The sequence below is a fragment of the Aedes aegypti genome, chromosome 3 (assembly GCF_002204515.2).
Source record: "Aedes aegypti strain LVP_AGWG chromosome 3, AaegL5.0 Primary Assembly, whole genome shotgun sequence".
NCBI lineage: Eukaryota > Metazoa > Arthropoda > Insecta > Diptera > Culicidae > Aedes > Aedes aegypti.
The window spans coordinates 12,548,048-12,566,912 of NC_035109.1; the positions used below are offsets into that span (position 1 = coordinate 12,548,048).

Below are 18,865 nucleotides of genomic sequence, written 5' to 3' on the forward strand. Positions count from 1 at the left end.
CACCTGAAGATTCCTATCAGGTTCTTGAGGTTTCATAACTTGGATATATGTAAATATATGTTTATATGTTTAGCTGAATAAAAACTCACTTCAAGTAAAAATAATAAAAGTTGTATGTGTATTCTACAAAATTACGAGTCGCATTTATGTAGATGTAGATGTAGTTGTTTATGTTTGGTATTTTGACTGCAGCCAATCATTCATTATGAAATGCTTTCCTTTATCAGAAACATTAATTAGGAAGGTATTCTAAACTTACCAACTTTTGTAAAATTCTACGCTGAAGCCTAAAGTTGAACTGATTTTTGATGATTTTCAATACCCAGGGCTTTTGATTTGTACTTAAAAACGTCTTTGTATGAATACAGTAACAAATTTATTTTTTTTCGTATTCTTACGCAGTTTTAGGAAAAGCATGGAAGTAGAACGTTTGCCACAATTAATATTTCGGCGTCATAGAGTGAACCGTTCAGAAGTCTTTATGCCATATGGTTCTACAAGGATGATGTAATAACATTCTAATGATGTTTTCAAAACCAGTAGTTGAAAAATAAAATTTAAAATAAGGGTTTCGATTTTGGCACGGTTCCGTTTTTGGCAACTGAAAATTTCGACTTTGAAAACAAAAACGAAATCGTATTGTAACATTAAATTTTCAGTTTCGTAATCCATAGGGTTAAAATTGTTCTTGGATTCACTGTGCACAAAATATTTGCTAACGTTTGTCCTACCCATGGTTCCTAACATGGGCGTGCTTCTGCATTCGGAGAAGGTTTCTCAATAATAACTCCTTGGGATTGTGATGGGATTCTTAGATTTGTAATGAGCTCAACTCAGAGCTGCCGTTTCGAAAGTTCTTCGACAATCCGTATGGTTTTAGGATCCCAAATGTATTTAAATATTCCGAATAAATTTTAGAAACCATCTGAAGAGAAATAAATGAAAAACCCAATTTAGTAATATACCATTTAATTCCACTAAACTCTAGTAGAAGAATTCAAGAAATCTTGATTTGAAGTTTTTGACTAGAAATTTGAATATAAACCATATTAATATTACGTAAAAGCACTTAAAAACCTACAATAACGCGTAAAAAGTTTGCCAAACTGTTCTCAAAAAGTATACAATTGTTACCGCTGTTATAATTAGAAATATTAACAACTGATTTACTTTACCAAAGTGACTTAAGTATGTTTGTAAATGGCTTAAACCAGTAAGTTTAGTTTAATAGAAATACGCATAAATTTCAATATGATATTGATGTTACTAGTATTAAGCAAAAATTGTATCATTTGGAGTGTAACTTTCTGTTGGTACTAAAAGATGAGGAAGTTTTGCGCCCATTTGAGGAAGAGTTATCTCAGCTCAACTCAAGTGGGCTTTTCCCTGCTCCAAAAAAGAAATAAAGAAATAAAGAAATAAAGAAATGTTATGTTCGATAAACGTGAATCATTCAATGCTGAATATTATCTATTTACAGCTTATTTGTCGACTTTCACACTAAGTGACCAGCCGACTAAAGTCTGCCAACTTTCAGTCAAAAACTTCAAATCAAGATTTCTTGAGATTCTTCGTAAGAATTTTTTTTAATAATTGTCCCAGAGGTGCAAAATAACCTTAGGAATCGAGCACTGTACCGTTTTGAATCATATTCCGAACACTTAAGGCCAACAGTGACTTCAAATGGATCCGAGAGGCATAAATTCGCTAATATTTATGAAAATTTTAATTTCTTCGCAAAGCCTAACCGTTAGCTGTTCGGTTGTGCCGAAAAATTTATTTATTCAAGCTTGTTTTTACATAAAAGTATGGAACAACAGGGGGCCCAGATAGCCGTAGCGGTAAACGCGCAGCTATTCAGCAAGACCAAGCTGAGGGTCGTGGGTTCGAATCCCACCGGTCGAGGATCTTTTCGGGTTGGAAATTTTCTCGACTTCCCAGGGCATAGAGTATCTTCGTACCTGCCACACGATATACACATGCAAAAATGGTCATTGGCATAGTAAGCTTTCAGTTAATAACTGTGGAAGTGCTCATAAAAACACTAAGCTGAGAAGCAGGCTTTGTCCCAGTTGGGACGTAACGCCAGAAAGAAGAAGAAGATGGAACAACATTTTGATTCAAATGCCGAACACTGTGCTCATTCTGTCTCATATTCCGAACACCTTGCTTCAAATTCAGAACAGCACGAATTAATCGTATTCAAATGAATAATTTCGCAAACAAATTTATCTTTGCTAGTTCTAGTGGTCTCAAGCTAGAGAATCATCACTACTCCCGAGGTATAAAATATATTGGAAGACGTTAAAATTGAATTGCAATTGACTGCCATTTCCTTGTGATCTGATGACATATTTCAGCGAAATATTTCAACCTAGTCGCCATACAAAAATCGAGTGTTCGGAATATGAGTCTGTTCGGAATTTGAGACAAAACGGTACTCAGATTTGTTGGTCAATTTTTTTTTGCATAATAACGGTCTGTCGGGGCACCGTGTTTCTACTTTTAATCGCAATATTTTTTAGCCATTCCCCTACTGCCAGAGTCGAAAAATTAAAAAAAATGTCAGAAAAGATTTTTTTCTCAATTTACATTGGTGATTTTACTTTGGACCATTGCCAACTACAATAATCGAACATCAGAATGATATGGCCAGGCCAACCAATTATATTTTTTTCAGGGGGCGATGAAATTCACAAATTTCAAATGACATTTGAAATGAAATTCACTGACATTAGAAGGCCATTTTTTTAATCATTCTCTAACTGATTTACTCGAAGTTTTGGATTTGAATTTAATGAATTTTTTTAAGACTATGGCACTCACTCAAATATATTTTATTGAAAATTTTCATCAGTTACCAAACATTTATATCAATTATTTCGGATACTTGTTCTTGAAAATAATCCTTTGCTAATAAGAGTCTTCAATTGATCATTATTTAAAAAATCCACTAGAAATTTGATAAATAAGGCAGAGATCTCTGTTAACTAGATTCTTCAGATTTTGAAAGGTCAAGAACTCAGAGATTGCGAAAGTTTCTTAGAGCTTCGAATAGATTCTCCAATCAGTATTCTCATGGTTTGAGAGCTTGTTCTTAAAAAAATAAGAAAAAAGCAACGAACATAATTTTAAATCGCGGCTAGTACACGACACTGAAGACGGCCTTACAGTTGAGATCGAAATACGCGTATCTATCAAAGGATACAAACTCCAGTGGAATTAAATGGTATAGTACTAAACTCTTTTTTTTCATCTACTTTGAAAATAATTTTGTTTAAGCCATGTTTTGTTTATATGTTTTGAATCGTAGGTGTTCTAAACCCAAGTCATTTACTTTAGGTTAGTAGTACCTCACCCAGAACATTAACTACAGAACACATCATCGGATATTGAGGGTTATCCAAAGACTCTCTGGATAAAAGTTCTACCAAATCTACATTCGCAGCCATAAATCAGTAAATTTCTACAGAAGTACGTTAGAGTGAAAAAAATCTCGTTATGGATAGGATGATGCATCAAGAACATTCAGCATTTTGACGTTACGGTCTTCAGGCAATGAGAATATATACCGAGGTGAGGAAGAAGACATTTAGTGTGCGTGGCATCCGTGTACGGTGCAAAATCAGTGGCGTAGCTAGGGGGGTGCGGTGGGTGCGGTCCGCACCGGGCCCCGAGCTCATAGGGGCCCCAAAATTGCAGTGCGGATTTCTCATAGTATTGAAAGTTCGACCTAGCTTATAGGAAATTGACAATTTATTCTTCTTCTTTCTGGCGTTACGTCCCAACTGGGACAAAGCCTGCTTCTCAGCTTTGTGTTCTTATGAGCTCTTCCACAGTTATTAACTGAGAGCTTTCTATGCCAATCGACCATTTTTGCATGTTTGTATCGTGTGGCAGGTACGAAGATACTCTATGCCCTGGGAAGTCCAGAAAATTTCCAACCAGAAAAGATCCTCGACCGGTGGGATTGGAACCCACGACCCTCAGCTTGGTCTTGCTGAATAGCTGCGCGTTTACCGCTACGGCTATCTGGGCTCCATTTGACAATTTGTATGATCCCAAACTAAAAATTTGTATAATAAGCATAGGTTTTGGAAGAGATTTGGATTAGCTATATATAGGGGCCCCTTGATTATCCCTTATTTTCAATACTTTAGGGCTAGATTTAGAACCAGCAGAGGGGTCCAGGGGGATCGTCACTTCGGGCCTCACATTTTAGGGGCCTCCACAAATATTTGTTTAGTAAGATATTTTCCTTGTTGTTGTTCAATCAATTGGGCGCATGAAAGAACTGAGCCTTTGAAAAGGGCCACGTTCAGCTAAATCTCATATGGAAACTTAAGTATGCTCAGATACTTTTTTTTAAATGTCGAGTCTAATCACGGCTTTGGATAAAATACTTCATGAATTTTGATTTCCAATTAAATGAACCTTCATTTGTTGGCCTTCAAAAACCTGGAGCGTTGGTGAGCTTTGAGCTTGAGGTAATCAAAATTCCTTATTTTGTTATCATCCAAAAATACTTATCAAAAATCATCAGAATTTATTCTCGGGTGGCCTTAAATAATAATTCAGGATATTTCTTTAAAAAATTCGCCTGGTAATTTATATGAAATTATGCCTTGAATTTTACCACCTTTTTTGTAAATCTTATTTTGAGATTCCTCCAAGGTTTCGTTTAAAAAAAAGGGAAGATGCTTTCAAGAATTCGTTTAGAAATTTTAGGATTTTTTGCAGAAATTTTAATTGGATTTCTTCAGGATAAACATTAGCAACAAATTCAGGGATCTTTTTCCAGTACTTTCATGTAAAGAACCTTATGTGCAATGCTACCTGAAATGTTTCAATTAATTTCTGAAAGAATTGCTTCGGGCGTAATACCGCTATAAAATAGCTAGTAATACTCGATTTGACATTCCGATATGGATAGGTTATAAAAAAATCCACAGAGATTCCAACAATGATTACCCTGATTTGTTTCAACGATGCTTGAAGATTGCATACAAGAATCGTTCTAGGAATTTATCAAGGTTTCAAGCAAGAATTTCATTGAGGGGACTTCTCAACATTTGCCCTTGAAAACCACTGAAGGGATTTCTTGTCGTACCCTTGGTCAAGTCCGACATTTTCCCAAGTATTCCTTTACCAATGCAATGACGCCAGGGATTCTTCCACGAATTATACCTTTTCAAATATACCCCTTGAGATTTACCTGAGGACTTTTTTCTAGTACTCATTTTAGAAGTTTGCGAGAATTTCTCAGATAATTGGAAATCTTTTTGGGTTCGTCCTTAATTTTTCACTGGGAGCCCTTCTTGAATTTGTTCATTATCACAGGCTGTCCGTAAATTACAAAACGAGTATCCGACATTTCCCCGAAAACCATTTCCCCGAAGGATTTTTTCCCGAAAACCATTTCCCCGAAAGCTTTTGCCGAAGACATTTATTAATGTATACATATATTTATTTTAAATCGTTTTAATAGACTATATTCAGCAAGTTTGGTAATCGCGTCAAACGAATGATTCTCTTATGAATGATTCCAATCAAAAAACGAAAGATGAGATATTTGGATTGAAAATCAATGACAGTTTTCACTGGCAGGTCCGGTTTTAAAAATATGTTTCAAAAAATAAGTTCAGAATTCAAATTTTATTCTGCTAAGAATCGTAATTGAAATGCATAAAATGTAGAAGGTAGGTTTTGAAAGGATATTGAAGAGATGAACAAATCTGATGCTTAATGTTGCTTGTTCGAACATAATGCATTTTAACGACAACGGCAGAATGGTGAAATAAAGTTTTAATGGTTGAAAACAATTTGCAGGATTCAAAGACATGACTCAAACGAGATCTTCACTGAATGAAAACTTTGAAAGATCAAATGAGTCACAGTTGATTTTGGATGCATTTGACAGCTCAGCACAGCGTGTCCAGGCTATCATTCAATAATTGCTTCCGCGTTAGTAGTTTATGTTTCGTAAAACATTACCAGATGGTCATTTTTTATTAGCTACAATTGACAACATAAAAAGACTTATTTTCAATATTATAAATATCCCTTCTTTAAAACATAGGTTGTCCTTCCTCTTATGGCTGGTCAAATAATCATTGCCATCAAAATAGTAGATAATTTTGAAAGCTTGTCTCGCCTTCTTATCATCGTTCTTTGAAGATTTGCTGTGTAAATATTGTACTGCTTGCAGCTGCCACTGAATTCATCAGAGATTTGTCATTTTTTATTAGAAGGCTGTTCTTTATAGATAAAAATATCAATAAACTAACAGAGCTACTGAAATTGTAATCTGATATTTTATTTACTGGTAAATGGATGCTGTTAGGGTTGACCCATTTCGCATAAAGATGTTTCGCATATGGACGTTTCCCGTATAGTGGTTTCATACAAGAACAGGTAGCAGTCTGAAGAAGGCATATTATTCTCGTTATGCCAAACGTTCTTATGAGAAACATTGTTATGCTAAATGTACCAACATCCAACTCCCCCCCCACCTTGAGATCTACTCTTTATAAAGATTTTTTTACCGAATAGGATTTTTTCTCTTAAGTTAGCGATTATCAGCATTTTGAGTATTGATTACTAACATGCTCATTGTATTTGACGTTTTCGACTAGATTACCCATTTAGGAATTCCTATCCAAGATAGATAGAAACAGATTTATATTGGGAAAACTGATATTGATTGTCAAAAAGTTAATGAAGAAGCATGTTGTCTTTTCAAAGTACCTAGAAGGAAGACTCGAGGTCTAATTATGTAGTGCAAGATATAAAATATTTTAAGGATCAATGGACTCATTGTAGCTACTGTCACTAAGCATAATGAATAAAACCTTAACCTATTAACCTAGTGGACACATGGCATGAGAACGTTTGACCGAATAAGGCATCTTTGCGTAATAATTCGAAACATTGTGAAAGAGCGGCCAATTATAAGAAAAAGAGAAAATGTAAATTAAAATATTAACAGCTAAGTGCCATCAAATGTTTGAACAGTACCCAGACAACCAGAAATCGCATGAAAGTTCACGTTATAACTCGTTTATTCATACTAATTATATCAAACTCGCAAAACACCGTGGATAAACTCGTCAAATTGATGAGTTTCCTCGCATAAAACACTTTTTTTCTGAGTTCATTTGCACATTTTGTTTCGCCTCGTACACTCGTACAAAGTAAGTCGAATCAATTCGTAGCAGCTGTCAAATCAACATTTGTTATCATAAGTTAAGTCGCATAAGATCACAGGTTAGTTCGGTGGAATATTTAAACACTCGCATTGTATGTTATTATTCATCACATAATATATGCACGCATATCGCCTCCACTTTTGTACGTAGAAAGCCTTTTCGCGACATCTTATAAGTGAAACTTTGCACATACAAAGCCTCCAGGTGATTTAGTTATGCATACATTTTGGTTGTCTGGGTATAAATATAAAGAACAGCCTTTTTTCTAAGAAGTCAAAATGAAGCCGAATGTTCGTTCGGCCTGTCATTAAGCCACAGATACCGCTTCCAATTGAACATTATCCAACATTACTTCAAACACAAGAATTTTATAACAAATTAATCATTTTCATCTAATCTTACATCTGCTAGCACGTTAAATACTTTTTGGCAACAAGATCATAAATAGCTTTCAGAATGTTAATTACATTACGATTTTTTCGGAGAAATGGTACATTCGGGAAAATAGTTTTCGGGGAAATAGTTCATTCGGGAAAACGTCATTCGAGGAAATTGCATTCGGTGAAATGGTTTTCTGGGAAATGTCGGACAATCTTACAAAACAACAAAATATGTGAAAGATTATCTCTCATTTAAAACAATAAAAAATCTATGTAGATGTATGGTTTTTTATACATCTATAAAATAGCGAAAGATACAATGATTGATAATTTCAAAATCAATGCTTCTTACTGAGATAATTCAATTTAAATTTATTGGAGACGTTTTCTTCTGAGGGGCGCTAGCCATATTAGATGTAATTTCTAGAAGATGAATTCAAATATTCTATTTATTTTTGAAATTATTTACAGAATATTGGCTTTAAGATTGACTGGAAACAGAAAATTATTCAGTTCAAATCCATTGAGTTCGAAGGGTATTTCTCTTCCATCATAAAGCTCGAAAAACGGCGTTCGTTAAGACAGTCCAACGCCATTGGGATGGATTTCACAAATATTTGACATCAAAAATGGGTCAAATTTGTTGCTTGAGAACATAATATTAAACCATGTAGGAATGCTCAATGTATCTATTTCAGTTGCATAGAGGCATGTCTTCAAATTTAGTACGGATAATATGCGGATACCCTGTACGAGAAGTTTTTCAAGTGATAAAATCAAAAATTTCCCCAGTAACTTCTGCCAGTTTTTTTTTATCGAGAATTCTTTCAAATATTCCTGCAAAATGTCTTCTAAGACTTCTTTTACAAGGACTTTTTTTATCCAAGAATTTAGAGAATTTCGGTAGAGTTCCACAGTTCCAGAAGCTTCAGAGTTATCTCAATCTGTCCATGTTTTTTTTTCAAGGGCGATCCATTAATTACGTAAGACAATTTTCGGGATTTTTCACTTCCGTCTTAAATATAAATTGTATGGCGCGTAAGAAATCTTGAACCCCCCCTCCCACCATAACCCCTTACCACAGACAAACAGACGTCACACTCTCATCATTGTCCATCGACCACCTTTTGAACGATCGATTCAAAAATATGGTAGGTGGCCAATCCACCACCCGCAGCGCTCGCATCGTTTTTGTTTGCGTTTGACGTTTACACATTACTGCCATCTGTTGGCCTGTCGGCCAAACAGACTAGTACTAGTTTTAGCATTGGGCGTACATGTCCTCGTGACTATGATTTTGATCGAAATTTGTTCTAAGTGTTACGTCTGTTTGTCTGTGCCCTTACGTTATTAATGGTTGGCGCCCAAGGTATATTCTTAAAACTTCTCTTAGGGTACCTCTATGAACTTTGCTGGGAGTTCGTCATAAAAAAACACATAAAAAATCGAGCATATTAAATCAAATTTTCCAGTGGTTTGCGCAATACTATAATTTGTCTAGTAATTGCACCATGTATTTACCTATGAATTGTTCCAATTTTTTCACGAGTTTTCAAAGAAATCAAATAGGAACAACCGTAAACATACTACTAAATACCGTACAACATACAGGAAGGTAACCAAGAATATCTTTTTAAATAGAAACATATAGAAGCTTCTGAAGCAATCGCTTTATATACACTTAAATTATTTCGTCAACCTCAGCAAAATGAATAGCCGAGAATCCAACAACTGAGAATTTGGTAATTTTCAATACAGAATCTCGGTTATTAGTTTACTTATATTTCCGCAATCCAAGTTTTTTTTATCGAGATTTTGGCAATCGCTACCGATATTCGGTAAACATTTACGAGATCTCGGTAAAAAATATATTTTTTTTAGGTCCACAAGACGTAGCAACAAAAAGTATTTCTTGGCGGAAATTATTTTTTGAGCTTTTAATCACGATTTATCTTAACAAATACTGGAGGTGCGTGTGAACTCGCTAATAAAAGACATATTTTGCAAACCCCTTTACGAGGGGCCCCCAAATCTACCTCCGCACCGGGCCCCTAAAACTCTAGCTACGCCACTGTGCAAAATGTTTCACTACTACAAGCGAGCGAGCTCCCATAAGAAACCATGTAAATTAGTGACGTAGTTATTTTTGTTTACGTTCTTTTCTTTTTACTAATACATACCCTTTGCTTCTTCTTCCACACCTTAGAATATATTCTCATTGGTTTTCAGGTCTACATGTGCAAGATGTTCATGAAATAAAATGAACTTCATCCAAGAAAATGAGTTTTCGGAGATTGAGTTCTTCAGATATGTGATGGACGTTTATACAATGACTTGAATTGTCTGAAGTTAAGGTCTCAGGTTCTAAAAGAGTGATCGCTTAGAAATGTAGATTTGATAAAAAAAGACACGTACACAGAGCAAAGTTGAGTATTTAAAGCATTGAGATCACATGATGTTTTAATTATCCATGAACTTTGTAGAGCAGGAAGCTTCATTAATTTAGGCGTTGCTAAGTAGTTTTTTTTTTGGAAATTTTGAACACTGCAATACTAACAAATCGAGCAGAGAAATGTTTTGAATACTGAGTCCTAGTTTTCATTCAAGAGCTTCCTGTTGAAAAGATCTTTAGATTTACATGGCTAATACTTTATTAGCATAGACAGCGTAAGTTTAACTTTTATATGAAACGATGTTCAACTATTGTACTATTTCATCAACTAATTCTTAGAAACTTTGTTTCTCATATCTATTGAAGATGCGACCTCTCATGAATATTCAATTTCGGGATGTTATCATTACAGAATATATCAGCTCAGTGGTGTAGCTAGGGCTTTCGGGGCCCGGTGCGGAGTCAAATTCGGGGGCCCATTTGGGAGCTAACATACAATTGACTTATGACTAGTCAACAGGGCTGGTAGTGGTTTAGGTAGTATCTTAAAATATGAACTTATGAACTTGCCTGAAAAACGCGATCAAAAAGAGACTTATCAGGAACCACGTTTCAATAAAGGTTTCCTTAGCGAATCGAATCAATAATCTCTCAGAGGGTCTTTCTACGAAATCTGTGGGGATTCTTAGTGACGTGACGCTAAATATTACTATATGTATTTAAATATTTCCTGAGAATAAAATTCATGTGTTTGCCTAAATTCCCTTTCAGGAAAAAACTCGAAGATTGCTTCAGGCGTACATTATTAGCTTCACAAATTTCGCAAGGAATTCCTCCCAGATTTTCGTCCAGGATAGAAGTATACCTCCAAGATTTTTTTTTTCTAAAAATTAACCATCTTCAGGCATTTGTTAAACGATTAAATTCTCAAAGAAGTGAACTTTCTCGGATTCTTTCATAGAATCCAGAAATAACTTCTGAGCTTCCTTCGGGATTCCTTTGAATTTCTTCTTATTTTCATTTAGAGTTTCTATAATATTGAAACTAGAAATTTATTTAAAAATACTTTGAGAGATTTTCCTTTAGGAATTCTTTAACAGGTTCTTCCAAAATTTTCCCAAAGATGTTCTCGAGAAAATCATCCTTAAAGATGTTCTCAAAGAAATCATCCATGATTTTTCTGAGAACACCTCCAAGGAGATGGTCATGAAATTTTCAAAAAAACCTAATTGAAAATAATTTCTGAAAAAAAATCCAGTGAATATTTCTAAACTAAATCCTTAAGATATCACTGATTCTAGAAAAATAGCTGATAAATTTCTTCAGGAGAGAAGCTTTTTAAAGATCTCCGGTTTTTTTCTAAACTCTTAAGAGAGTCTTGGATAAGTATCCAAGAAAACTGATAATGTAAATATACACGGGAAAAAATTCTGTAGTAAAAATAACTATTTTAGCTGACTACGCCCATTCTTACAACTACCATGGAAATTCAGACCAATTTACTATGTTTACGGTACACCCCGCCGCATTACTGGTACATCTGAGAGAAATAATTTACAACAATCTGATTCCAACTACAGACATGGTAAAATCAAGCGCATTTCTGGTCTGCTCAAAATTGCCGGTGTGAGCGCTTAAGTTAACCCCCTAAAATGGTAGTTTTTACCGCACAATTTTTTTGCGTGTAGGAAAATTAACTAAACCCAACATAATTTCCTGTAGGATTTTCTAGAGGAAATCCCTAGAAAAAACTCGAGTTGAACTTTTGTAGGAATTACGGAAATAATTGTTGTGGCATATTGTAGTCTTAAACGCTAAAAACGAAATAATAAATTGAAGAATTTAATTTACTTCTAAAGTTTTAAAGAAAATTTTGAAACAACTCTAAATTTCTGGTAAAATGTATGAGGAAACCCCGGTTGAGTCTTTTGTAAAAATACTGGAAGAATTTCTAGTAAATTTTGTGGAATATTCCCTGGTATAATTTATGAAACAATTCCTATGATAAGCTGTTGGGTAATTCCTGAAGAAGTGGTTCAAAAGTGGCACAAAGTAAAACTGAAAAAAACATGAGAGCTTTTCGTATTTAATTTCTTCTACACGATTTTTTTTTCTACTGTAGAATGAACCTATGTATGATTTTTGTAAACATCATAAATTGTGAAAAACAGAATTTTTACTGCTATGGAATATATCCACCACGATTTCTGGGTCCCTAGGAATCCGGGGCCTGGTGCGGATCGCACCCACTGCACCCCCCTAGCTACGCTACTGTATCAGCCAAGATTTAGGAATACTGATATCTTCGAAAGTAAACGTGCAGATGTTCAGCTAGACCAAGCTGAGGGTCGAGGGTTCAAATCCCACCGGTCGAGGATTTTATCGTAAATGGAAATTTTCTCGACTTCTCATGACATAGAGTTTCTTCTGACCTGCCACACGATATACACGTCTATAAATGGACAATCGACAAAGAAAGCTTTCAGTTAATAACTGTGGAAGTGCTCAAAAGAAAACTAAGCAGATCTACAAGCGATACCAGTGATGTTTCAGGACATGATAAAATCGTGGCATACCCACGATGTCCATTAGAGTGATGCAAATTTTGAAATTTTTGCTCCCCTATGCTTAAACGGTTTTAATTATGGTAAATAGCATCCTCCCAAAGTATGAAATGATTCGGAAGAAATTTGACTGTGCACACGCCATTTGAAGTTTATATGGAGATTGCTATGGAAAACGCCAATCTTTTGTGCGCAGCCGTCATTCTCTTCGTCATAAAATTTTATGGAAAATTGACCAAATTCATCTAATGTGAAATCCACCCAGCTACAACTTTGCCGAAGACCACTTTTTGATTGGACTTCAGGATAAATTTTTATTTATCATTATAAAGTTGGTTTGCATGTAGCATGCATTCCACCAACTGCTCGGCAAGCAACAGTAGTGCTCCTGGCGGGAAGAATAGATCAAAGTAATCCAGGCTACTATGTTCTATGGACCAATGCACGAGTTCACTAATTTGACGTTTGAGCGGTGCCGAATTCACTTGTTGCCATGGTCACGTAAATAACACGGCACCGCTCAAACGTCAAATAATGAACTCGTACATTGGTCCATAGCAAAAAAGCAGTGTTGCTCTGAAAGTAATAGAATGATCATTTCAGCATGATACAGACTTTGTTATCAATAATAACAAATTATTCTCATGTGCCATCAAAATGTGGTCTTCGGCAAAGTTGTAGCTGGGAAGTTTTCACATTACATGAGTGTGTTCACTTTTCCATAGATTATTATGACGAGCAGTTAGAGGACTGAACACACAAGGTTTGCCTTTTCCATAGTAATTTCCATATAAACTTCAAATAGCGTGTGCACAACCAAATTTCTTCCGAATCACTTCAAATTTTGGGAGGATCATTTTCATCATAATTGACATCGTTTAAGCATAGGGGAGCAAAAACTTCAAAATTTGCATCAGTCTAATGTCCATAGTATTGAGATACATACGCAGTTTAGTTAAATGATTATGGAGAACTCTTTGTAGTAAAGTTTTTCAAGTCTATAACCTTATTTCGCCTAGAATTTCGTAGCTAACAAAGTCTGAAACGACAAAACGAAGCACAACCTGTCCATCAACAGTCGCTTCTTATTCTTCTATCCTGTGTTCAAATCGAATCATCATTATGGTCACCAAATCGACTTCTAATTATCGCGCATGCTTTTTGTCAATTCCATCAACTCGCGCCCGCCATTTGTTTGCATACTCATACAACTTTTTTTTTTGTCACATTTGCGACGCTGATTGTTGACTACCAGCACTTCTTCGTAATTGCTACTTCGCTGCTACGTGCAGCTTGACCTTTGAATCGTTCCTTTCCCCGCAATGTACTCAAATACAATTTGTTCGTTTTTCTCCTGCAGAGCTCTGGCACGGTACGTAAAATTGCTAATGTTGGTGAAAAAATACAACCGCCAAAATGCCACCATCGCAGACATCTTTGCCGAATACGTTGCCAAGCAGCCGGAGAAGGTGTGCCTCATCTTCGAAGACCGCAAGTGGACTTTCAGAGAGGTAAGTTGGAGGTTGCTTCGTTTATGTGACTACTTTGATTGATCAATTCCATATAATCAATATCCCATTGAACAGGTCAATGACTACTCGAATCGGGTGGCGAACGTGTTCCTCAACAACAAATACAAACGTGGCGAAGTTGTGGGTCTTATGCTGGAGAATCGTCCTGAGTTCGTGGCAATGTGGCTTGGACTTTCCAAGCTCGGGGTCATCGTTCCGTTGATCAATCACAATCTACGGAAGAATGCCCTCTTGCACAGCGTCAACGTCGCCAATTGCAAAGCGTTGATCTATGGAGAATCGTTGAGGGACGCTGTACAGGAGATTAAGGAATCTTTGCCGTCATCTTTGGAACTTTTTCAGTTCAATGATGCGGTCCAACAACCCGTCCTAGATATTGCTCACGACTTGGCAAGTATGTTACAGAACGCTTCCAAGGAACAGCCAACGGCGAACGTTAATAAACCTGATCATCACGATAAGTTGTTGTACATCTACACTTCGGGAACCACTGGACTGCCGAAGGCGGCCGTTATTACACATTCCAGGTACAGGTTTCTAAAACAAGATTATAAGACTTTATGACTAACCAAGAGCACACTTTTCAGATTCGTATTCATAACGGCAGCCATCCACATGGTGGCCGGTTTCCGAAACGACGACATCTTCTACACTCCTCTGCCGCTGTATCACACGGCTGGCGGCATGATGAGCATTGGACAGGCTTTGCTGTTCGGAGCTACTGTTGTCATCCGGAAGAAGTTCTCTGCCTCGCAGTACTTTGCCGACTGTAAAAAAAACAACTGCACGGTAGATTCTGATTTTGAGATTCATGCCGTAGACTACAGTTAATGAGTGATGATCTCTATTCACAGGTTGGTCAGTACATTGGAGAAATGTGTCGCTACATCTTGGCAACCCCGGATTCTGGAACTGATAAGGCGCACAAGGTTCGACTGATTTTCGGCAACGGTCTGCGCCCACAGATTTGGCCACAGTTCGTAGAGCGGTTCAACATTCCACGGGTCGCAGAGTTCTACGGAGCTACCGAAGGCAATGCTAATATTGGTAAGTCATCAACTTTCATAGACTGTACTTAGGCCTAAGTTTAACTCACTCGTCGTTCAACAGTCAACATCGACAACACGGTGGGCGCCATCGGATTCGTATCCCGTATCATACCGCAAGTTTACCCGATTTCGATCATCCGAGCAGATCCCGCCACCGGTGAACCCATCCGTGGCAAAAATGGTTTATGTCAGGTACGTGTAATACCCTTAAATATCTAAAAGTAATTCTACTAACTGCCTTCCTTCCGCTTCAAGTTATGCGAACCAAACGAACCGGGAGTATTCATTGGCAAGATTCTGCCCAACAACCCGAGCCGAGCGTTCCTCGGTTATGTGGACAAGAGCGCTTCGGAGAAGAAGATTGTTCGCGATATTTTCAAGAAGGGTGACGCTGCCTTCTTGTCGGGTGATTTGCTAGTTGCTGATGAGCGTGGCAATCTGTTCTTCAAGGATCGAACGGGAGACACCTTCCGGTGGAAGGGTGAGAACGTATCCACCAGCGAGGTGGAAGCCGAAGTCAGCAATGCTTCGGGCTATCGAGATACAGTTGTATACGGCGTGGAAATTCCCAACATGGAAGGTCGAGCCGGAATGGCTGCCGTTCTGGACCCAGAACGCCAAGTTGATCTTACAAAACTAGCCCAAACTCTGAAGGAAACGCTCCCATCCTACGCCAGACCGATGTTTGTGCGTTTACTAACAAAAGACATGGACATGACAGGTACCTTCAAGCTGAAGAAGCTCGATCTCCAAAAGGAAGGTTACGATCCCAACGTGATCGAGGATGCCCTATTCTACCTTTCGCCAAAGGGAAGCTACGAAAGCCTCACGAAGGAAGTCTTTGATCAGATCAGCCGAGGCGAAATTAGATTCTAAGCTCTGACTGAGCCAGCAGTTCCGGTTCAAGCAAACTCCATCCTTTTCCGTGACCGATTCATGATGCTCAACTGTTGTGCTTCCTTCCTCCTGTTTCGTTCCGTCTATAGTTTTGCATGGTCCATCAATCCCATTAGTTTTGTTCCTCCTGTGTCCGATTATTATAAGTAACTGTGATATCGCGTGAAAGTGGGTGGGTTTTGCTGGCTTGAACGAAACGGTGAACGACGGAGGAGAACTTTCGAGTTTTCCGCCCCCAACAGGATCCAATGGCGCCAATGATATGTTTATCAGTACTCTACGAGTTTATGTTTTGTCGGTTAGAATTTTCACCTTTTATACACCAATGTTTATAGCGAATGATCCCGAAGACACGAGAAGCCACGCGCCGCTTATGTTTCATTCGTGGTTCAAATTGTTTTGGATTGTTTTCCTGTACTTACGCGTATTTTTTTAGTTAGGCAACTATTTGCATTTAAGCAGAAAGAACGAAAATAGATGAAACAAAAGATGAAAAATTAGTCTTTTAGACACATTGTGGAATAAAGTGGTTATGTACTTTGTAGCAGTATTAGTATACTTCAATTGAAAGTTGAGAAATGCCACACATATTTAGGTCGTATAAAATTGACGTCACCGTTGGACAAAAATTTTCAAGACCATCTCTCAAGTAATCAAAAGCTCAGATTTCCTCGATAAAACACACGTTTTAGTTCCAAAAACTCCAAATAAAGTTAAACTTTCTAGTTTCTAGTTAAGAACTCTTAGCTGTCGACTTTCAATCAAGTTTTTAGGAACACATTAAGCGGCTTCCAAGCTTACATGATAAATCTCTGAAATCATTCGTACCGAAGAATTTCTGTTGATCAAAATACATACAACACATGGAGGAGGAAAATGATTGAGATAGGATAAATTTTGCCCAATTTTAAATGGTTATAACTTTATGAAAAATAAATCAAACTGGATGCATCTGCACGGTGTATTATTTTCGCAATTTCATGCGCTTTTTGAATAGCGCCCAAACCGTTGATTTTGATGGACTAATCCACCCGCAGAGTTCGTGGGATAACGTGGAAAATGGAAAAAGTCACCAGAAAACTTATAAACGCGAATCACTTATCGAGAAAAGCAACAGATTGTCTTTATTGTGATCAATTCAACTGAGTATAAGAAAAAGAGAAAAAACGAACAAACAACGTGTGTCGTTACAAAAATGTTAATCAGTGCTGGCAGATTGCTCAGTATTGCAGAAGGTGATTAATAGGGTAGTCCTTTCACTCCAACAGATTTTAGCAATATAGTTTGTTCGGAGAAGTTCCTTGGTGTATTAAAGCGCAACTTTTGACGAAAAAAGTTTTGTGATCAATCCACGTAGCAGTGAGATAGAAAAACTATTTTTTCAAAACATTTCAATAGACATATGGTGTCTTCGGCAAAGTTGTAGAATTGGCAATTTGGAACAATTTTGTCGAAGACACGATTTTTCTATCTCTTATACTTTTTGAGATACATGCCGTTGTATGTGAATGGCCCCTAAAAATAATACTTTTTATCATAACATTTTTCCAAGATTTTTAACATTTTTTAAGTTTTCTACAAAGTTATTTGTCATGAAAAACCCGTGTTTTTGCTGAACATATCATCACTCTATCTTTTAAAGTAACAAAGTTATTCATGAATTACTCTTTTTTCAAGGGGTAGTTTAGGCCTCTATAACTGGCTTCGGCGCAAAATGGCGCAGACCACTCTTACAAATGATGAAAGTACCATATCTTCCCTTTCGGCATTTGATAAAAACTTTTGTCTAGAGGCGTCTTTGCTTGGGTTTTTACTATCGAACAAATAAGCTTTATTAAAACGAATTCGACTGATAATTCTTTTACTTTAAGAGATAGAGATGTGCGATGTTCAGCAAAAACACGCGTTTTAAGATGTTTAATAACTTTGTAGAAGACATGAAAAATGTTAAAAATCTTGGTGGAATTCCGATCTGACTAGACTCAGGAAACAATGTAGAAGGAGCTGGATCCGAGTTGTTCATGTCGGCTCGTAAGGCTTACAAGAAGGCTCTTCGTTCTGCTGAACGATCCGATGGACCCCTCTTGTAGTCTTCACAGACCGCAGAGGACATGCTTCTTCAAAAGCTTCCATAATCTAGGATGTTGTAGTATCGGCATCATCCAAATCATTTGGATTTTTTTTTGGATTAGACGGAGAATATCCATGTGACAGCACATTACAGTGATGCAAATTTTGAAATGTTGGCTCCCCTATGCTTAAACGATTTATATTATGGTAAATGGCATCCTCCCAAAGTTTGAAATGATTCGGAAGAAATTTGACTGTGCACAAGCCATTTGAAGTTAATATGGAGATTACTATGGAAAACGCCAACTTTTTGTGTTCACGTCTCTATCTCTTCGACATAATATTTTATGGGAAAGTGAACAACCTCTGCTCATGTGAAATCCTTTCAGCTACAACTTTGCTGAAGACCACATTTTGATAGGACTTAAGGATAAATTGCTATTCCTAATCATGAACTAGGTTTTGCATTTTTCATGCTTAACCAACTGCTCGGCAGGCAACAGTGGTGCTGGCGGGTAGAATAGATCAGTGCTGGGAATGGTAATAGTAGTAGCACAGACAAACAGACGTCACACTCTCACCGATGTCCATCGACCACCTTTTTAACGGCCGATTCAAATATATTGTAGGTGGCCAATCCACCACCCTCAGCGCTTGCATCGTTTTTGTTCGCGTTTGACGTTTACACACTACCGCCATCTGTTGGTCCATCGGCCAAACACACCGATTTTAGCATTGGGCGTACATGTCATCGTGACTATGATTTTGATCGG

At 37.1% G+C, this 18,865-nt stretch overlaps 1 protein-coding gene across 3 annotated transcripts in view; it reads left to right on the forward strand.

Annotated features, from left to right (window-relative positions):
- LOC5564323 (long-chain fatty acid transport protein 4) overlaps window positions 1-16,566 on the forward strand; it is a 65,729-nt gene extending 49,163 nt beyond the window's left edge. For all 3 annotated transcript variants that reach the window (XM_021854361.1, XM_021854362.1, XM_021854363.1), the window contains exons 4-9: window positions 13,905-14,055; window positions 14,131-14,603; window positions 14,664-14,865; window positions 14,931-15,123; window positions 15,187-15,317; window positions 15,381-16,566. In XM_021854361.1, coding sequence (XP_021710053.1) covers window positions 13,905-14,055; window positions 14,131-14,603; window positions 14,664-14,865; window positions 14,931-15,123; window positions 15,187-15,317; window positions 15,381-16,001 — 1,771 coding nt within the window. In that variant the 3' untranslated portion in view covers window positions 16,002-16,566. The remainder of the gene's footprint in view (window positions 1-13,904; window positions 14,056-14,130; window positions 14,604-14,663; window positions 14,866-14,930; window positions 15,124-15,186; window positions 15,318-15,380) is intronic.
- Window positions 16,567-18,865: the final 2,299 nt, after the last annotated feature.